Source organism: Chrysochloris asiatica, unplaced genomic scaffold, assembly GCF_000296735.1.
Source record: "Chrysochloris asiatica unplaced genomic scaffold, ChrAsi1.0 scaffold00077, whole genome shotgun sequence".
Classification (NCBI taxonomy): domain Eukaryota; kingdom Metazoa; phylum Chordata; class Mammalia; order Afrosoricida; family Chrysochloridae; genus Chrysochloris; species Chrysochloris asiatica.
The window spans coordinates 666,638-689,367 of NW_006408595.1; the positions used below are offsets into that span (position 1 = coordinate 666,638).

At 36.5% G+C, this 22,730-nt stretch overlaps 1 protein-coding gene across 1 annotated transcript; it reads left to right on the top strand.

Moving 5' to 3' along the window:
* The first annotated feature begins 10,431 nt into the window (after positions 1-10,431).
* ALG10 (ALG10, alpha-1,2-glucosyltransferase) lies at positions 10,432-14,994 on the top strand. Its single transcript, XM_006865291.1, has 3 exons — positions 10,432-10,718; positions 12,176-12,373; positions 13,693-14,994. Exons 1-3 carry the CDS (start codon positions 10,536-10,538, stop codon positions 14,746-14,748), a joined length of 1,437 nt encoding a protein of 478 aa, XP_006865353.1. The 5' UTR covers positions 10,432-10,535; the 3' UTR covers positions 14,749-14,994.
* The last annotated feature ends 7,736 nt before the right edge of the window (positions 14,995-22,730 follow it).

Below are 22,730 nucleotides of genomic sequence, written 5' to 3' on the forward strand. Positions count from 1 at the left end.
AAGTTTTGCTGAAGAGAATTCAGACAGTTGCAATTGCACATCCACATGGAGCTGCCTGAGATTCAAGCTGTATTCAGAAGAGGACTTGGAACTAGGGATATCATTGCTAACATCAAATGGATCTTGGCTAAAAGCAGAGAATATTTGTGTATTTGACAGCACCTACTCGACGGCACTTAACAACAACAACAACAACCTACCAGCAACAACAACAACACAAAGGAATTCAACTGTGTGGATCATAACAAACTATGGATAGCATTGAGAAAAATGGGAATTTGAGAAAACTTAATTGTGTTAATGAGAAACCTGTATGTAGAAAAAGAGGCAGTTATTTCAACATTCAGGTATACTGAATGGTTTAAAATCAGAAAAGGTGTGCATTAGGTTGTACGTTTTAAATTTGTATTCTGAGCAAATAGTTAGAGAAGCTGGATAATATGACGAAAACAGCATCAGAAATGAAGGAAGTCTCATTAACAATCTGCAAAATGCAGATGACACAATCTTGGCTAACTGGAAATGAAGAGGGCTTGAAGCACTTGCTGATGAAGACCAAAGAAAACAGCTTTCCGTATAGAACCAACTTAATATAAAGAAAACAAAAATCCTCACAAGTAGACCAATAAATAACATCATGATAAACAGAGAAAATTGAAGCTGTCAAGAATTTCATTTCACTTAGATTCATAATCTATGCTGATGAAAACAGCAGTCAAGAAATCAAATGACAATGCATTAGGCAAATCTGCTGCAAAAGACCTCTTTAAAATGTTAAAGCACAAAGATGTCACTTTGGGACTAAGGTGTGCCTGGTACAACACAAGCAAGGTATTTTCAATTGTCTCACAGGCATGTTAAAGCTGGACAATGAATAAGGATGACCAGAGAATAATTGATATATTTGAATTAGTGTTGGTGAAGAATATTAAAAGTACCATGGATTTCTAGAAGAACAAATAAAACTGTCTCAGAAGAAGTACAGCCAGAATGTTCCTAAAAAATGAGAAGATGGCAAGACTTCCACTTGTGTATTTTGGACATGTTATCAGGAGGGGCCAGCCCTGGAGAAGGACATTGTGCTTGGCAAAGTAGAGGGTTGGCAAAACAAAAGGGAACCCCTTAACCAGATGGATTGATTGACACAGTGGCTAAAACAGTCGGCTCAAACATAACAATTGTGATGATGATGCAAGACTGAGTAGTGTTTTGTTCTTTTGAGCATAGACTGGATATGAGTTCAAGCCAACTTGATAGCACCTAATAACAACAAAACAACAACATGAGGTTTTGACTGAATGTTGAATATTGTATGTAAGGTATTAGGGCTTTTAGTGGGGGTAATTGAGTCAATTTAGCTAGAAGCAGATTTGGGTCTGGGTTTTGACTCAATTGTTCTTGTTACCTTTAGTGTACTGTTTTTGTTGTTGTTAAGTGCTGTTGAGTCTGTTCTGACTCATAGTGACCCTGTATAAAGTTTCTGAGGAGTGAATGGGGATCTTGAACTGTCAAACTTGTAGTTTAAACTGACCTTGTGGTCCAGCCCAATAATCATCACAGGATTCAAATTCTCTCAGTGGAGGGTGGTTTCTACATTGTACTAAATGTTGGGCAACAGATACCAAAGGTTTCCTTTAGTGTTCCTGCTCTATCCTCAACTTCAGTGGTCTATGTAATCCTGTACCACAGAGGTAGACATTCCTCAGTGCTTTTGTCCCTCTCCAGCAGACTTCTGTGAATTGTTAGAGTGTGCTGAGCTCATAGTGGGAGCTAAGGAGGCGGGTTCAGTCCTCCTGGTCCAGCCTCCATGTTAGGCAGGCCCTCTATGTCGGGCCATAGGTGTAGGGCTATGCACAGTTTCTGTTCTTTTCTCCTATAGCAGGCAAACCCTGCCTTGGATCTACAGCAGGGCTAGAGTGAGGTAGAGTTAGAGTGTCCTGCCTCTCCTGTGTTGTTGTTGTTGTTGTTGTTGTTGTTGTTGTTAAGTGCCGTCGAGTCGGTTCCGACCCATAGCGACCCTGTACAGGGTTTCCGAGCCTCATCTTTCTCCCGCGGAGCAGCTGGTAGTGTCTCTCCTGTAGTAACAGCCAACTTCTTCTTTGGATTGGTGCAGGATCCTGGGCTCAAGTCTTCATCACAGGTGAAGAATGCTTCCTACCTTTCCAAAGCACAAAACTTTAACATCTCTTCCTCCCCATAATCAATGGTTCTTTGCCTCTACCCTAGTCTGAAAACACCTCGTCACCCTTCTTAAAGGACTCAAGCTTTCATTTGACAGGAATGAAGAGTGCAAGAAAGCAGGAGTGTTTGGAGTCTGTTCTCCAGCAGTGACCAATCACTCCCAGCACACTTGCCCCTCAGAGAGTCGCTCCAGTCTACCACCTGCCCCTAATATTGCTTGCATGGTGATGTAATGAAATAAGACATCTCCAATACAATAAAATTGTAATATTGAATTACTGATTTGGAAACCACATACTTTAAAAACTGCTAACAAGTCATCTTGGGTGGCAGGCTTACTAGGCAGCTATATTGTTGTTTAGTGCTGTCTAGTCGGTTCCAACTCATAGTGCCTCTGTATAGGGTTTCCGAGGAGCATCTAATGAGTTTCAATCACCAACCTTGCAGGTCAAATTGACCTTGCAGTCGAGAGCTTATCGTACAGTGCTACAACAGGACTAAAACAATACTGGAATAAATTTAAGAAAGGTATCAAATTGGTTCTTACTCTGCTGAAGCTGTCAGCACCCTCTAGTGGAAATTTAATGCAAAACAAAACAAAATACTTAAGTACAGAACTATCTCAGATATTTTTGCACAGATGTGTTATCAGTCATTTGAATCTTGAAAGTAATAGAAACTGAAATTTCAAGACTAGGTAATGAATGGTGTAGTATTTTATTTTATTAAATGCATTTAAATCCTTTAACATAGTTTGTTAAAGTCTTATCCAGGAAAGGAGTATAAAATAAAACAATACCACAGAAGAGCCTAAAAGGAGAACAAGGATGCATGAGAGCAGGAATTATACCTGCAATATCTCTGTTTTGTCTAATAAAAATGAAATCTAAATGAAGTTTTGGTATTTAATATTTATTAGTGAAAAATCAGGTTATCTCTGCTCTCACTAAATAATATTGCACAAATATTTAAAAAACAATATTTTGAAACTGTGCCAATCTTTTAACCCATGCAAAGAAAAGTAATAAAACCCCCAAGCCCATTTCAGTCAAGTAAATAGTGACTCATGGCACCCCCCCCCCCCCCCCATGTGCAGAGTAGAAGTGCTCCCTCGGATTTTCAAGGTGCGGATAAGCACTGGATCTCAACGTCAGTATGAACTGCAAGGTCGGTGCTCCAACCTTACTAGCTGCTCCTTGGAAACCCTATACAGGGTAGCTATGGGTCAGAACTGGATCGACAGCACACAACAATAACCTTTCAGAAACAGATCAGTTGCCAAGCCTTTCTTCTGAGGCAACACTGGCACCTCAGTTCAAACTGCCAGCCAGGGGTCCCTTTTCAACTATGCCGGGCACCAAACAGCCATCTGAGTGTCCACAGGTCTTAGTCTCGTTCTGCTTCTGAAACCATAAAGGACATAAAAACAGGCAAACAAACAAAAAATCAGAAACATCTTCAATATATGTTACATTAACTTGGGTCAATATCTCTTTTCAATAATAAAAACTGTATCATAAATTTCTCTCTGAACTTTGGAATTCAAAAAATTGCTAAGATCATATTGTTATGTTTATTTTAAATGTAAAATTATCTCTAAATCAAAATTAGGTCAATGTCTTTCTAAGTTTCACTTTGCTTCACTTAATGGTACTGCAATTTCATCGCTATTACTATCTAATTCATTTAATAATAATTTATGACACTTACATTTTATGTAGTTTTAAGAGCAGTTATCTGTCTGAATTGTTGGATTTTTGTTGCAGTTGTTTTTGTTTTTTGTTTTTTTTTTTTATCAATTGGGTTTCTAAGCTAACTAGCAGCTATAGCTACTGTATTCTAGGCACTCAAGTTTGTAAAATAACATAGTTCCTCTACACATAGAGCATTTTGAAAGGAAAAAAAAAAAAAGATTTGTGTGATTAAATCTATTTATATGATAGAAAAATAGCAAATTATAAGGATACATTTATCCTCTGTACTGCTAAAGAAGGAGAACATAGTGCTTGGAAAGGAATTTTATGGTAAAGCCTAGAGAAGAAGACTTAGAGAAGCCAAGTTCCTCTATATGGAAGAGAGAGACGGAGATCAAGGACAGATCTCAGTGTGGGAACAAAGCCACATAGCATGGCAGGAGTTCAATATGTGGGAATTCTTTGCCAATTTTTTTTTTTTTTTCTCTTGCTCTGGATCCTGCATCGGGTTCATCACATTTGACCTCCAATTGTTTGAACTTGCAGCTCATAGGTAGACAGAAAAGCAAGAAAATGTGAAGGACTGCGGAGTTCTCAAACCTCAGCCTGCATCAGATGCACCAAAGCCTGTTAACAGACCTACTGCTGAGTACCATCCCAGAGTGTCCAAGGCAAGAAATGAGAGAAGGATGAGGGTTTCTACTTTTGTAAAGATTTACAGCCTCGGAAACCCTATACAGGGTCGCTATGACACGGAACCAACTCCACGGCACGTACCCACCACTACCACCACCAAGACAAGAAAACTAAAACCCATAGGTATGGTGCTATAGGATAAGTATTGGACTGCAAATCACAAGGTTGATGGTTCAAATCCACCAGCTGCTCCTTGAAAACCCTACACAGGGTTTCTATGAATTAGAACCAACTTGACAGCACTTAACAACAAAAACAATTGCCATGAAGTCGATTCTAACTCATGGCCACTGATATGACAGAATAGAACTGCTACATGGGATTCTCAGTTGTAATCTACATGGATTCCCTGTGAATCAGGGATGTGAACTCAGCTAACAAGAAGATTGAGAAATGTTGAGCATGTTCTTTATTTTGGGTTTTCTAATCCCAGATCATTACACATTTCATTATAATATTTTACTTCATCTTTTAGCTTCCCTGTGAAATTTTCTGTTTAGCTATTTTATTTCCTCATTTGTTCCAGTAGCTTCAGCTTGTCTATGCTCAAGAGCAAGTTTCAGAGTTTCCTCTGACATCCATTTTGGTCTTTTCCTGCCTTTTTAGTGATCTTTTGCTTTTTAGTGTATGATGTTCTTGATGTTATCCCTTCTGCTCTTCAGTCATTAATGGCTATTACATCAGATCTATTTTTGAGATTGACTCTAAATTCAGGTGGTAATATACTTAAAGTTGTATTTTGACTCTCCTCCAGTTGTCTTAATATTCTTCAGTTTCAACATGAACTTGCATATGAGCAACTGTCCACCACTGGCCTTGTTTTGGCTGATGATACTGAGCTTCTCCATCATCTCTTCCCACAAATATAGTCAATTTGATTCCTGTGTATTCCATCTGGTGAGGTACAGGTATACAGATACCATTTATTTCGTTGGAACAAAGGTATTTGCAATGAAAAAGTCATTGGTCTTACAAATTTCTATCATGCCATCTCCAGGATAGTTACTATCAAATACGGTCATATTTTCCAATTACTGATGCTTCCTCTTTGTTTCCAACTTTTCAATTCCAACCACCAGTAATTTTCAGTGCATTTTGATTGCCTGTTTGATCAATTTCAGACAGAAGAAGTTGGTAGAATTCCTCAATTTCATCATAATTGGCTTTACTCGATGGTGTGTAAATTTGAATAATGATCTTCCTTGATAGAATATGGATATAGTCTTATCACAGACAGCATTGCACTTCAAGATAGATCTTGAAACACTTTCTGATAGTAAATGCAATGCCATTCCTCTTCAATGTGTTATTCCCAATGTAGTGGTGGTGGTAGTTATGTGTTGTCGAGTCGATTCCAACTCAAAGTATCCCTAAATAAGTTTCTAAGTCTATAAATCTTTATGGTAGCAAAAAGCCTCCTCTTTCTCCCTGGAGTGCTTAGTACATCTGAACTGCTGACATTCCGGTTGGGAGATCAACTTGTAACAAATAACACTACCAGGGCTCCTTTACCAACATAGTAAATCATAAGACTGTCCAATTCACAATGGCCGATACCTGTCCCTTTCAGCTCACTAATGCCTAGAATATTGGTATGCATGCATTCCATTTCATTTTTGATGACTTCTAATCTTCCTAGATTCATACTTTATACTTTCCAAGTTCCAATTATTAATGGATATTTGTAGCTGTTTCTTTTCAATTGAGTTGTGCCCATTAGCAAATGAAGGTCCTCAAAACTTTTTTTCCATGCAGGTCATTAAGGTCAACTACACTTTGAGGTGGAAACTCTTCTCCAGTTGTATTTTGTGTGCCTTCCAACCCAAGAGGCTCGTCTTCTGGCACTGTGTTAGACAATATTCTGCTGTTATTCATATAGTTTTCAGTGGCTAACCATTCAGAAGTGGTTTGCCTCTCCTTCTTCCTAGTCTGTTTTAGTATGAAAGCTCCACCTAAACCTGTCCACGATGGGTGAACCTACTGGTATTTAAAATACTGGAGGCATAGCTTTCAGCATTACAGTAAATACAGTACAAGCAAACTACCACAGATGAATAAAAACATACAGATGAATATGCATGTACACGCACACACACATATATACTGTTCTCCAGCAGTATATGTCTAGTATGTGTTTGTGTGTGTATGTATTTCCCACAGTCTTTTCATTCTTTTCAAAGAAATGCTGGTTTTCAGACCTGGTTGCTGTTAAATGGCATTGAGTTGGTTCCAACTCACAGTGACTCTGTATAGAGTTTATGAAGACTGGTTGGTGAGCTTGAACAGTTGATCTTGTAGTTCAAACCGACCTTGCAATCCAGAGCTTTAGCCCAAAGTGCCACACCAAAACTGGTAGGAATTTTTATTAACAATTATTTTGTTAAGTTTAATAAAATAAGTTTGTAGGAGAAGGTGAGGTTCAAATAAGTGGCAGTGCCAGGGAAGAATCTAGAACACTTGGGTAACAGTAGGAAAATAATGAGTTCCACAGTCCTATAGTTTTAAATTTATCATTTGTCAAGTCAAAAATATCGGTTTCTTTCCTCTTTATTTTTAATGTGTACAGTACAGGCTAAATGGATCAAATTATCCTGGGCAGCTTTGTAAAAAACAAAACAAAAGAGCTTGAAATTGTTACTAATGAAGATAAAAGCCTACAGCCTTAAGTAGGATTACACTTCAATATAAAGAAAATGAAAATGTTCACGACTGGCCCAATAAATAACATGGTAAATGGAACAAAGATTGAAGTTGTCAAAGATTTCATTTTGCTTGGATCCACAATCAATGTTCCTAGTAAAAGTAGTCAAGAAATCACATGATGTATTGCATTAGGCAAATCTGCTGCAAAGGCGTCTTTAAAGAGTTACAGATTAAGAATGTCACTTTGACCCAAGCCCTGGTATTTTCAATTGTTTTATATGCATGTGAAATTTGGACAATGAACAAGGAAGACAGGAGGAAAATCGATGAATTTCAATTTTGGAATTAGCAAAGAATACTGAATGTATCATGGTCTGCCAGGAAAACAAACAAATCGGTCTTTTGAGAAGTACAACCAGAATACACCCTAAAAGTGAGGGTGGCAAGAGTTTGTCTCCTACTTTGGGCATGTTGTCAGGAAGAACCAGTCTCTGGAAAAGAACATGAAATTTAAAAGCAATATGATTTGAGTCTCTTGAAGATGCTAAAATTGCCACTTTGATGTGGTGTAAAGAGTGCAGAATTCTCTAGTGAAGGACTGTTGTTATTTGCTATTGAGTCGGTTCCAACAAATATCTACCCTGTAAAAGGTTTCCAGTCACTCCTCGGAAACCCTATACAGGTTCACCGTGAGTCGGAATGACTTGAAGGCACTTTAGCAACAAATGAAGGTTTCTAAAGAGCAACTAGTGAGTAACACTGCCTTTAGAAGTATATAGATCTAGATGGAGGATATGTTGAAAAACAAAAGCTTCACATTTTGATATATTTTTAAATAAAAGTATTTATGATTTTATAGCAATACTTTTTTAGCATTATTTTAGTATTACTGAGAGAATTTGTTAGCAGCCATCTTCTGACCCCAGAAATATGTCTGGAACAATTGTCTGACACTGTTTAACGGCATTTAAAATTTCTGCTATAACCAGGAGGACCAGTAGACGGCAAGGTATGTGTATCAGAAGTTCGTATCACCACAATTGAGTGTGTCATGTGGTTAATTCCAGTGAGGCCAATTCCTCCCCGATTGATCTCTCAATCTCTTGTAACTGTCTATCTGGAGATGATGTAAAAAAGATAACAATATTAGCTAAATAATAAAGTGGGAGATAATAGGAAAAGTAAAGTCGGACGCTGATATGATTTTATTGCAGTCGTTTAATGTTTCCACTTCCATCCTTGCTTAACTGCATGGTCTTCTGTCAATGAGGAAGTAGTGTTGTTACGTGCCGTGGAGTCGGTTCCGATTCAAAACGAACCTGTACATGGTTTCTGAGGCTGTAAATCTTTACGGGAGCAGAGAGCCTCATCTTTCTCCCGCGGAAAAACTGTAGTTTCGAACTGCTGACCTTGAAGTTCGCAGCCCGATTCGTAACCACAACGCTACCAGAGCTCCTTAATGAGGAAATGTTGTTGTTGTTGTTAGGTGCTGTCGAGTCGGTTCCGACCCATAGCGACCCTGTACAGGGTTTCCGAGGGTGTAAATCCTTACGGGAGTAGAAAGCCTCATCTTTCTCCCGCGGAGCAGCTGGTAGTTTCGAACCGCTGACCTTAAGGTTCGCAGCCTGATTCGTAACCACTACGCTACCAGAGCTCAATGAGGAAATAGTAGAGATTAAATAGGGAGGTTGTTGTTGTTGTTGTTAAGTGCCGTCAAGTCGGTTCTGACGCATAGCAACCCTGTATAGGGTTTCCAAGGAGCAGCTGGTGAGCTTGAACCGCCGTTCAAATGGCTTTGCAGTCTGGGGCATTAACCCACAGCACCACACCAGGACTCATAAATAGGAAGGTAATCAGTAATTTGAGAAATTTGCCCAAATTGCTAGAAAATGAATTAGTTTAACTAATTCCTCTTCTAGAGGATAAGTTTACCTGAGAACTCTGAGATTTGTTACTATAAAGAAATCCTGACTCCTTTCTGATGTGATTCAAGTTAAAGGCAACCAAACCGTTATTTGAGAAATCATTTTCTGCAAAACACTGCCAGTCATGTTCTAGGTACAATTACAAGGCATACTTATCTTCAGTATTTTTCCTAATTCCTTCTTTTACCTCCTACTCCCTCTCCCAATACAGGAACCGTTCAACATCTGCACAACCTATAAAAATCTGCACATTTAAGTGTTTACTATGTGAAATTCACCCTGGGAAATGCAAATACAAATGATATACACAGTTATTCATTAAGGTGCTCTTGCCTATGATTTAGTAGAAAAGCCAGAATGAATCTAGGCAATTATACCAAATGGCTGGTTTTGAGAAAAAAGGCTCCCACAGATATATTAACAAAGACAACCAAAATTATTGGCACAGAGAACACTTCTTTCTTCAAAACATCTCAAATTCTAAAATAAAATCCAAAAACCTTAATAGTACTATGGAGTGACTGTGAATGACAATTGAATTAACTCCTTCCTCTTAGAGAGTATGAACAATTGGAACGAGTTACTTTTCACCCAAAACATTCTCTAACTGATGAAGCTCATTAGCAGTCTTAGAGTCACACTGGAGTGCTAACCACAAGATTGGTGGTTTAAAACCACCAGCCGGTCCTTGGAAATCCTAAACAGGGTCGCTAGGAGTCTGGAACTAATTTGAACGCACTTCAGTATACTAAACATTGTTTACTACAGTAAACAGTATAGTAAACACAACATTCAGTATAGTAAAAGGACTGTCCAATCCTTCATATCGTAAACTGAAATTTTTAATATTTGTTCCTACTCCCCAAAGTTGATGAAATCAAATATTCCAGAATTCGGACAGTAATTCCGATGATAAATACGGAAATAGTTTGGCGGGGGAAACTGCTAACAAATGTGGGAGTTTAGAGACTGCAAAAATGGGGAAACATCGCTACCTACTGGCGCAAGATGGGAACAACCAGGACAAATTGGAATTCGACTTTCCGGTTAAGAAACTGCTTTCGTTTCAATGCTTCAGGCTGCTCCTCTCCTACGCCTGCAGACGCCGAGACCCGCCTCCATTTTTGGCTCTAACCACTCTGAGCCGCGAGAAACGTGATTGACTGGCCAGCAGCCGGATCCGTTACCTAAACTCTTCACTCCGGAAACAATGAGCGTATTTTTACGGAAGCGCAGTGTCCGCCCTCTCCCAGCATCCTTTGCCTTCCGGCTTTGCTTAGTCCGGTTTGTCCAGTCCCTCCTTGCGCGCCCATTTCGATCCCAAATTTCAAGCTGGAATTTCTAGGCCCGAGAATTCTGCGCAGATTTTCCAGCAGTGCGTTTTGAGGTCGTGGCCATGGGGGCAGGAATAGCGCAGCTAGAGGGTTACTATTTCTCAGCTGCTCTAAGCTGTACCTTTTTAGTGTCTTGCCTCCTTTTTTCTGCCTTCAGCCGGGCTCTGCGAGAGCCCTACATGGATGAGATCTTCCACCTGCCGCAGGCTCAGCGCTACTGTGAGGGCCACTTCTCCCTCTCACAGGTGGGACACTCAACTTCTCGCCACCCCAGGGCAAGCCAGAAAGAGCATGTCTATCCCCATCCTTTATGCTTAGCTCTCCTTGCCCCGCCTGCAGCCTCGAAACGTGAAGAGAGGGGGTCGTGTTTTCTTCTTTTCTCTCAGATGTATGGAATATTTGTTAAATGAATGAATAAACAGATTTGTCTCCTGGGACGGGATGGTCAGGGTGAATAATTAATGAGGGACTAAGTCTTTGACCCTGTTTTTTATAAATAATGAGGATGTGTAGTCCAGTTTTTGTCTCCCAGTCTGAGATTAGAAGCATTGAACTGTCCTAGGAAGTAACAAAACATCCCTGCTGTTCCCTCCAGCACTTTACTGTTTGTTCTGAGGTTTGGGTGGGGCTCTTCAGCCACCAACAAATATGACAAGTTGCTAACTCCGTTCTTGGTTGCTTTTAGGAAATTTATATTTACTGCATCACTGCATAAACTGTCAACCAGTAAAGTGGCATCATTGTAAACATTTTACTACACAGTTACACAGTGCTTTTGGGTCAAACATTGTAGAGACTGTAGCCATCAAAATAAAGTAGGCATATTATCCCTCCTCTTCTTCTGAAGCAGCATCTAATAATGGTTGTTGTTAAGTGTCGTCGAGTCGATTCCGACCCATAGCCACCCTGTATAGGGTTTCTGAACTAGTGGGCTTGATATAAAATCTAATCAGAGAAAGACCTGGTTTTAAATCTTGGTCCTTTTATTGGATAGCTATGTGACCGACTCGACGGCACTTAACAACAACAACAACATGTGACCTTAGACATATTTGTTAAATGGTAATACTATTAGTATCCACATGGGGTCGGTGCAAGATTAAGAGTGATTAGCATAATTCCCTGCTCTGTGCACTTTAGCTATTGTTAATGGAGTCTGTGACTTTTTCTTTCCTAGTCCCCTTTTCTTTCCAAGTCCCATCTGTGTTCTAACCTATATATCTGTACTTTTAAAACTGAAGTATTTCCACTTGGTCTCCAAAATACAGACTCTCCAAAGAGTAGTTCTTAGAAAGTACAAACGGATTTTAATTTGTTTCCCACTGGTGGGTGATACACAACAATCACAAAATAAGTATTGTTGTTGTTGTTGTTAAGTGTCGTCAAAATACGTACCAAAAAGAAGCAAAACTTTTCCTTACAGGAGGTGTAATCTGCCAGGGACATATCTATGTCGAAGAGTAACTTCTCAAAATGACTGATTGTTGGGAATGGTGGTTTGAATTTGGCATATTTGTGTTTGAAATCCTGTAGTTATTGCTGTAATTTTTACACAAATAAAGCACACATTATGTGGCTTTTGCAAACCATGCAACCTCATCACATGTACATTTTCTGTGTGCATTACATTGATGGCTGTGTTATTTGCAGAAAATAACAGTACTTCTTGCTTTGATTTAACTTCCATCCTTTCCTTTTTAAGTGGGATCCCATGATTACTACTTTGCCTGGCTTATACCTGGTGTCAGTAGGAGTGGTCAAACCTGCCCATTGGATCTTTGGATGGTCTGAACATGTAGTCTGCTCCATTGGAATGCTCAGATTTGTTAATCTTCTCTTCAGTGTTGGCAACTTCTATTTACTCTATTTGCTTTTTCGCAAGGTACAACCCAGAAACAAGGTATGTTTTCAAAATAATGTAGTATAAGTTTATGTACAATTGTGTCCACAATCAGGTTAAATCAGTTTTATGAAATTTGATGAAAATATCTTTTAACATTTAGTATTTGTGTATATTTTTACAACAATAAGACAAGTCTCTGCCACCCTCCATTCTAGAAGACAGGTGTATTTATATACTTTAAGAACTTTTACTTGGAAAATCTAAAGGAAGTCTTTGTTAGTGAATCAAACAAGTTCCATATATGTTTACTCAGCTTAATTGGGTGCTGGGACTACTGAGCTAAACAAGCACAGTCTTTTGTTTGTGGAATTTAAGTCTTCAGCCAATTGTAAGGGAGGGACTGAGTGATATTGGGTAAGACTTCACAGAAATGTTACTTGAGCTGAATCTTGATGAATGGCTAGGTATATAGGATATCGAAGGAATCCTAGCAGGAAAAACAGCATAAAATGGTACAAAATCATAGAGCAAAAAGGTGAGAAGAATTCATTGAAATTGCAGGATTTGTAAAGTTCAGGGGGGATTTAAGATTGGAAAGATAGGTAAGGAGAAAATCACGAATATCCTAACTATGTCATGAGAGGAATTTATCGTAAAGGTGATGAAGAGCCACTAATTTTAATAAAGGAATGCCTTGGTCTGATTTAGTAATTGACATTAGGCTGAAGATACAATTCAAAGAACAACAACAATTCAAAGAATTAACACTTTAAGATTCTAACATAGCCTGTATTTAATTTTAGAGTGGGCTCATTATTTTCAGGAAAATCTCCGTAATTTCTTAATGAAACAATGGGATCATTGGTATATTGCATTATGAATGTTATATGCATGTTTATAGTCTCAACAGTAAAAACTTTGAAAGAATAGCCTTAAGTGAAATTGATGATAATGCTTAAGTATATGCTTACTCAAAGTGCTCAGGCTTAAGCTCAGAGACATGGAATTGTGTCTTGTTTATTTCTATCTTTATATTACCCCTAGAGCTTTGTTTCAGCGCCTTGTACATGGTGATTCCTTAAGATCTGGTTTAATGATTCAATATATTTTAGGCCATAACTACTTTGGCACAAACAAACATTGTTGTAGTGGCTTCCACAATGATAGAGGTAATTTAAAAGGCAGGAAGAAATGTTCTTGTAAATGTACATTGCTGTTCCTACAAAATTTGAAATAACAGCTGATTTTGAAATTTTATTTAAATGAGAGTCAAGTGGTCTTTTGGTTTTTAATCTCATTAATTCAGCAGAAATAGCTTATTTTCTTTATCATGAAAATAGTTTTAACTATGTTTTTTTTTTTTTTCTGCCCCCTAGGCTGCCTCAAGTGTCCAGAGAATTTTGTCAACTTTAACCCTAGCAGTATTTCCCACACTTTATTTTTTTAATTTCCTTTATTATACAGAAGCAGGATCGATGTTCTTTATGCTTTTCGCCTATTTGATGTGTCTTTATGGGAATCATAAAACTTCAGCCTTGCTTGGATTTTGTGGCTTCATGTTTCGGCAAACAAATATCATCTGGGCTGTCTTCTGTGCAGGAAATATCATTGCACAAAAGTTAACTGAAGCTTGGAAAACTGAATTACAGAAGAAGAAGGAAGAGAGGCTTCCCTTTATCAAAGGACCATTTTCAGAATTTAGGAAAATTCTTCAGTTTCTTTTGGCTTATTCCATGTCCTTTAAGACCTTGAGTATGCTTGTCCTTTTGACTTGGCCCTATAGCCTTCTAGTATTTGTGTTTTGTGCTTTTGTAATTGTTAATGGTGGGATTGTTGTTGGTGATCGGAGTAGTCATGAAGCTTGTCTACATTTTCCTCAGCTATTCTACTTTTTCTCTTTTACTCTTTTTTTTTCCTTTCCTCACTTACTATCTCGTAGTAAAATTAAGACTTTCTTTTGCTTAGTTTGGAAACGTAAATTTCAGTTTTTTATGCTTACCTTAGTCTGCTTATTTTTAGTTTGGAAATTTACATATGTTCATAAATACTTACTAGCAGACAATAGGCATTATACATTCTATGTGTGGAAAAGAGTTTTTCAAAGATATGAAATCATGAAATATTTGTTAGTTCCGATCTATATATTTGCTGGTTGGAGTATAGCCGACTCACTGAAATCAAAATCAATTTTCTGGAATTTAATGTTTTTTATATGCTTATTTATGGTTACAGTTCCTCAGAAATTACTGGAATGTCGTTACTTTATCTTACCTTATGTTATTTATAGACTTAACATACCTCTGCCACCTACATCCAGACTTGCTTGTGAGTTGGGTTGCTATGCAATTGTTAATTTCCTAACTTTTTATATCTTCTTGAACAAGACTTTTCAGTGGCCTAATAGTCAGGACATTCAGAGATTTATGTGGTAATATGAAAGATCTTTTGAATTTTGAAAACAGACTTAATATTTGGATTATTACCACAAGGAACAACGGAACAGATAAACATTATGAATTTTTTTTAATGTAAAATGATGATCCTCAGTTCAGATTTTTTACATATATTTTAAGCATATGTAACAAATCTAAGGAAACTATATAGTAAAGAACTGGGAAAAGTTTAAAAAGAGTTACTCAAAAAACCTGAATAATAATAGGAAAATAAAATTATTTTTATTTACAGTTATGATATCTTTCTGCTACTACTGGCTACTGAAACCTTGGAAACTTTTTATCCGCATGAGTTCACACAAACTGAGTATGCTTCATGGTGGAACTTATTTGTCTAGAAGTCAGTGGCAGACAAAGTATTGGAAAAATATCTACAAATGATCAAATAGTATTCTTGATTGAAATGTTGCTTGGCATTTCAATAAATACGTTGTTTTGGTTTTTTAATGTCATTTCATTGTGCTTACACAGCAATTTAGTCTTTATATGCATTGTTCCATGACATTTGTTGTATTCTTCACAATGCGTCAGCTTTCTCATTATGTCCATTCTGTTCTGTTTGCATTAATATAGCTTCCATGTCTCTATATCATCTCATCTTTGATGGAAAGTAAATGTCAACCATTTGGTCTTGTGTAGCTGATATTTTAAGGCAGCACAATACTTATGGATGATACTGTTTATTTTATGAGCCAACCTATTGTTAAGCAACCCGGAGTGGCTTAAGTTCTAAGTTTAAAGGGTATGTTGGAATGATAATCTTGGAGTTTCATCTAGTCTGTTGGTCTAATAAATCTGGGCTATTTTAAGAATTTGAGTTTTGTTATACAAAACTATAAAGGCATACCTTTATAGTTGCATTTAATCATAATGCAAAATAGACTCACATGGATAGTAAATTATAAAGTAGTCTCATATGTTCTTGAGGTAATTGAGTCGCTGGTTATTGTTTGAAATGTTGACATGATGAAACTCTTTCACTAATTCTTAATATGAAATACATGATGACCAAAGATAAGTTGTATTGATAATGCTGAAATACATTAATATATAGTTTTCCTAGATCTGTCATCATAAATGAGGACAAATGTGTTGACTTAAAATAACAGGAATTTAGTCTCTCACAGTTCTGGAGGCCAGAAGTCCAAAATCAGATGATGACAGGGAGGAAGAAATTCATTCAATGCCTGTCTCCTAACTTCTAGTGACTATTGGCAATTCTTGGCTTTAGATGACTTGTAGACATATCACTCCAGTCTCTGTCTTTACATGGCCCTTTCCTCTTGGTTTCTGTATCTGTCTTCTTTCCTATCTCTTAAAAGGACACTGTCATTGGATATAGGATCCATCCTAATCCAATATGATTTCATCTTGAGATTCTTAATTACATCTGCAAGGACTGTTGAGGCCCTATTCACAGATCTATTTGTGAAACACAATTCAGCCCATGATAGTTAACAAAGGAGAGTTTAGGTAAGATTTGTAGGAAGTAATTTCTTTGCTGAGATCTTTGAAATAAATCTGTATCCTTCATGAGAAGTTTGAAAAATCATTTCTGAGGTTATATAAATTATAAAGTTTCAGGTAACTGGTTTGGGTTCTGATAAACATACACATATAAAGTTGGAAGTAGATGAAAATTTAGAAATTATCTAATCTCATATTTAGTGGATTAGGGAGCAAGTGCTTGGATAGGATTCTTTGTGTTGGTTTTGGGAACCTTTTCACTGGGTTGTCATTCCAATACAGGAAAGTATTGTTTAATCATACTTTCTAAACTTTGACATGGAAATTCAGAACTGTAAATATGTTTTATTTTTAATATAATTATACTTTTCTAAACTCTTATTTTAAGTGGTTTTAACTGTGACCAGATTCGTTTGTCCTCAGTGTTGTTTTATGTTTTCTCTGGGTTTTAAAGATGGTAGATTTGGAAAGTAGTCTGCATTTGTAAATACAAAACTGTGTAAATGAAAAACACAAGTTTAGTTACAAGTAACAAATTCAGAGTAGTTTTGGTTATTTTCTGTTCAATAAGAAAATGGATAATTTGATTAATTAGTCATAAGTGATTGTAGAATATGTATGTTCTACCCAGAATTTTTAAAAATTGACAAGAGAGTAGGTGCATTCATTATTTTTTTGCTGTGAATTTATCACAATGCAGATCTGAGCCCCTGGTCATCTAAAATGAAAAAGAAAGTTGTAGTTTAGGAAAAACAGTATTTTTATCTGATAATGTCAGTGCAAGTCTTTCGTGTGTAGGAATGCTTATGAGAGGAGAAAGCTTTTCCTCTGATTTATGAGGAACTCATTCTACCTCATGTATTGAAGACTGCTCTTTTGGAGAGCTCACTGTTCCACTTCATTTTTGGTGTTAGTCTCTATTATTTTAAAAGATAATTTGAAGAAAATCTAAATTCAGAGGGAAGCATGATAATCTTACATATTTTTCTTGAAATGCATAAAATATAGTACAGTATTTTAAGAAAAGAATGCCATTAACTAAAAGGTGCTATATATTTTTCACTGATTGCTTGTTATTTTGGGGAGAAAGATGAGGCTTTCTGCTCTCGTGAAGATTTAAAAGCCTCAGAAACCCTATATAGGATCACTATGAGTTGAAACCCACTTGATGGCACATAACAACAACAGCAACTTGTTATTTAAAATAGAGATGTTTACCAGTACCTTTGAGTTTAAGATAAGTGTTCAATTTTCTTAGGAATTTAGAAGATAGCTGTTTGCTGTTGAATTTTCCAAGATAAGTACCAGTTAAAATGATTATGTAAGAGAAAACAGTAACAGGTATCTTAATACACCAGATCATTAAGTTGTTCAAGATCGTACACACATTTCATCGTTATATAGTCGTTTTACTTGAGGAAACTGGGAAGGCCAATCATTTATGGGTCTTCAGACACTTGTTTTTAGAAACACCTTAAGTTATGTATGTGTTTTGATTATTTGTCATGAGTTGCCATATGCATAGTTTTATAAGAATTTTTTAAATTGACATAGTTGGATAAATGATGATTGATTAAAATGTGATTTTTTTTTTAAAAGATACTGACATGTTAGAAAGCCCATGGAGTTTTGCGGTTATTTTCATTGAAGTCTGTGAAGGATTATTTGTAAGTGGATTATAAAAAGATCTCGTTCATAAACTATTTGAGATCCAGTAATAAATCTGTTTGAACTAGTTCTACCCTATGTGAAATTCTCTGGATGAAGAATATTGTCTTTAACATTGCTAAAGTTGCAGTGTACTGTGTTTTGACACTTATATTTATGTTTTCTCTTAGTGGATACTCAGAAATCTTTTATAACACAGTGTTCCTGAGTTTAAACATAGCATACTATTTTGACAAGAAAAATTATTTCAACTGCCTGGCCTTTTTCTTCTTTTAAAGTTATTTCTAGAATGTACTTCATCTGTCATAAAGTACTTTAAATAGAAATAGCTTAGAGACTTAACAGTATTTCTAATTTGTACTTAACTGCCACTTGACTTAACATTTTCTTTATAATTGTCTGAAGAAAGAAGATCCTCAGTTTTTATTTACATACCCTCAACTATAAGTGGACTATTATTTTGGATTCACTTTTAAGTAAAATATATATTAATGTGAGGAAATAAAGTCATGTTGACTATTATCTTTGAACCCTAAATTTATTAAAAATGAAATGTCATTCAAAAGTGAAGTTTTTTTCTAGGGGAAATTTAAATATGATTTCTGACCTGTGGGCTAGTAGAAAAAGCATTAAACCTTGGTAGTTAGGATTTGTATGCTTAGTTGTGGTTCTGGCATCTGTAAGGCAAGTGACTTAATCTCTGGTCATTTTGAATGAGAATATTTTAGTAGCATCTGGCACAAGTCTAAACATTTTACAGAAAGGATTCAGCCCCTGCCATATATTCATAAAGTTAATACATGTGTCATATAATAAATACTAAAGAAATGTATGCTGAATGAAGATTTTAGTTTATAGTTAAGTGACTATAATAGACAAAATTCACAATACTATGTAAACATAAGCTAATTTTAGGAAATTAATCACATGTTTTATAGTGACATTGTAATCCTTTTCTTTCCTAAGTTTTTGACCAAGTATTTACAAAATCATTTACTGCAGTGATTGATACTTACATGTGTATTATAAGTACGTTATATACTATTTTTATATAGTAGGATGTGAGTTTCAAAATTATTGCTGTTTATTTAAAGTAAAAAATAAGTAGCCATCAATGATGTAGAATCCTTGATGGTTATGACTTTAAAAGTAAAAGAGACTAACAAATCTAAATCCTTTGTTACATTTTAGATAGTCTGAATTTTACTGCTTTAGAATAACAGTTATCCTTAAAATTACTTTTATATATTTGATGTTGACAATAAGACATTTTCAATCTACTAAAATTTGAAGCATTGAGAAAATTATAGCAAAAACAATAGATCAAGTATATATTTTTTAAACATATATTCATGAATCTAAAATAGCATTCTTTGTGATTTGGAAATTAATTCTATGGTAAGCAATTTTGTCACAGTGATAAAGTATCTTTATATCGTGTTTTTTAAAAATAAACTTTTGATGGATTTACTAATAATTGGATACCATCAGGCTGAAAGAAGGTATGTTATTTTTCAGGTGGGAAAAAGTCTAAAGATTAAATGGATTTTTCACACTGACTGTAACTTAAGTCAGTTCAGTTTCATTGAGCCCCATAGATAGCTGTTTGACATACATAAGATGATGAAGAGAGGAATTAAAATAGTGCCTAGGATAATTACTTTCATTTATTTCTACAATGTATTATACTGTCTGTTTTTCACATATTTTATTTGTTCCTACTCACATTCCTGTCAGGTAGATGTTGATTTCTATTTGTTGAAAAACAAAATGTCGTGCAGGCCTGGTAACATGCCCTGGGTTCACGCTGTCTCTTAATGAACATAAATAGCTCTGACTCCCAAGTCTGTGAGCTTTTGAATATTATACAGTCCTGGTGTGGTAGTGGCGGTGGTGGTTATGTGCCAAGGAGTCGCTTCCGACTCATAGTAACCCTGTACAAGGTTTCCAAGGCTATAAATCCTTACGGGAGCAGAAAGCCTCATCTTTCTCCAGTGGAATAGCTGGTTGTTTGGAACTGCTGACTGTGGTTCACAGTCCCATTCGTAACCACTACGATACCAGAGCTCCTTTACAGTTACAGTAAAGCACAGATATTTTGTTGTTGCTATTACATGCCGGTGAGTGGGTTCCAACTCATAAGCAACCTGGTTTCTGAGGAGCAGCTGGTGACCTTGAACCGCCGATCTTCAGGTTCAAACCGACCTTGCAGTCCAGCGCATTAACCTGCAGTGTGAAAACAACTGTGCTTGACTGTGAACGTTTTTCAGTAAGAGAACTAGAACACGGGGAGAGAGAGAGAGAGAGAGGCGATAGACTGCGTTGACTCTACTGGCCAGACCACCAATGGAAATTTTTTTTTTTTTTTAATTGGATGCAGTTTTTTTCAGAAGTTGAGAAACTTAAAGGCCACATGGACAAAATGATGAGTGTTTTTTGGAAGAGAAATGGCTAGAACGGTACTGATTTTTAATGGCTTCTATAACGATCAGTTCTCACAATATTTGAAGAATAATTTAGAAGAAGCGTGGTGCTTATTCTATATTGCCTAAAGTTAGATCAAGGAAGGACCAACAGTTAAATTTCCATTTCTGAAAACTATACAGTTATAATTGTTTAGTCTCTATAAGAGAATGGACCCAGATAAACGTAAGTTCCTCATTCCTGGAAGATTTTTATTTAATAGGGATATGTCAGAAGAGATTCAGATATCAAGTAGATATTTAAAATAAAATGATTCTTTATGATGTTTTACATTCCTCTGATTTTAAATTTTATAAATTTGTCAGCTAATTTTTTTTGCATTAATTGGTAAGCATTTTTTTTTCTAGTGACTTGTATGCTGTCTTTGATATATTTAAATTTCTGAACGTAAGCTACTTTTAGTTCTTTGATCTGTTGTAGAGACAAATTTGAGATGCACAACTTAGTAAAACAGTATTTTAGATACAGTGTTTTTGAGGACCTCTAATACAGCATTTATATTAGAGTCCTGGTGTGGAGTTGTAGGATAAGTACTGGATTATTAACCATGGGTCAGCTGTTCAAACCCACTAGTCGCTTCTTGGAAACCCTATCCAGGGTAACTGTGAGTTGACAGCACTTAATAACAACAGCTTATTAGAAATAGGAGCCCTTGTGGCACAGTGGTTAAACTCTTGACTGCTAACCAAAAGGTTAGCAGTTTGAACCCACTAGCTCCTCAGGAGAAAAATGGAGCAGTCTGCTTCAGTAAAGATTGTTGTTTTTAAGTGCTGTCTAGTCAGTTCCAATCTGTAGTGACCCTGTGTAGGATTTCTGAGGCGTGACTGGTGAGCTCGAACCACCGACCTTGCCATTTCAAACCAGCTTTGCAGCCTAGTGCATTACCCCACAGCGCCACACCACTCTATGGGATATTTTAAGTTTTAAAACAATCTATTTTGAAAAGTTTTTCCCTTTACAGGAAGTTCCTGAGGTACAAATGAGATATGTTCCTAACTGTGACTTGTAAAATTTGTAGGTAAATCAGAATTTTTCTGTATGGTTCGAAATTAAACTTACTGCAGTTCAAGAAGGGGCTTGAAGACCTTTCAGTGGTTTAAAAAAAAAAAAAAAGATGATCACAGTCATGAAAACCCCATGGAACGTAGCTCTGCCTCACTCCACAACACAAGGGGTCTATTAGAACTGACTTGATGGCAACTAGATTGGAAGAATTGTATTGAATTACTGATTTATGCCTTTTCCTACTGAGAATCCAGAAACCAATTATTAGTCCAATTACAAATTGGTTGAGGCTTGTTCTAAAGCTAAAATATAAGTTTAAACACACTGAAGCAAGTGAAGTTGATTGTGAGTAGGAGTTGCCGGTTCAATCGTTTCAAAGTGAGGACAAATTTACATAATATTAAATGGGGCGAGTAGGAATTGTTCTATAAGTTTGATGCCTTAAGGATGTCTCTGAAGACCATCTGTACTGATACATAGGGTAAACAGTAGATGTATTGTCCAGTGGGTGGTGATATTATGTTACATATTCAAGTGTTCTTGAATATATATTTTTAACTCGTCTGAATCAAACTTTATTTTGTATAGTTTTGTGTTAGAGTTTGAACCACAAAGTAATTTATAGTCAATCATGTCTATTTATTATGACGCTATTCAAAATGTTTCCTGAATTGTATGATACTAAGGTAAATGTAAAAACAAAACAAAAACTGTTGTATTGTTTTTTAATCATGTATTAGGAAATTTGGTAGTGGTGGTGGTTATGTGCCGTGGAGTCGGAACCGATTCATAGTGACCCTGTACAGGGGTTTCGGAGGCTGTAAATCTTTATGGGAGCAGAAAGCCTCATCTTTCTCCAGCAGAACAGCTGGTAGTTTCGAACTGCTGACCTTGCGGTTCATAGCCCAATTTGTAACCACTATGCTACCAGAGCTCCTAATCAACTCTAACTTCCTACATGGCACTGTTTAATTCACATGACAGAGTCAGATGGATCTTTTCCAACCAAACAAACAAGTGATGATGAAGACAACTTGTTGTTTCGTATAGTATTGTATTGAGCACTGTTTTAAGTGCTTTACCCAGTCTATTTCATTTAGTTCTTTTAACAGTCATATGTGATCACTACTGTTATTATCTCCATTCCACATTTTAGGAAACAGTAGAGAGAGATTAAGTATTTTGCCCATGGTTTCATAGTTATTAACTGGCCGAGCTGAAATTCAAACATTTGCAGTGTGCCCCAGAATCCTTTCTGTACTACTGTTGGTTGAGGGGAAGAACACAGTCTGCCTTTAAATTTGTAGTATTTTAGGAAGAGAAAACGTTATGAAGAC

Coding starts and splice junctions, on each gene's coding strand:
- ALG10 (XM_006865291.1), top strand. CDS start 10,536: ATGGGGGCAGGAATAGCGCAGCTAGAGGGTTACTATTTCTCAGCTGCT. Junction 10,719..12,175: donor GCCACTTCTCCCTCTCACAG/GTGGGACACTCA, acceptor TTCCTTTTTAAG/TGGGATCCCATGATTACTAC. Junction 12,374..13,692: donor AGGTACAACCCAGAAACAAG/GTATGTTTTCAA, acceptor TCTGCCCCCTAG/GCTGCCTCAAGTGTCCAGAG.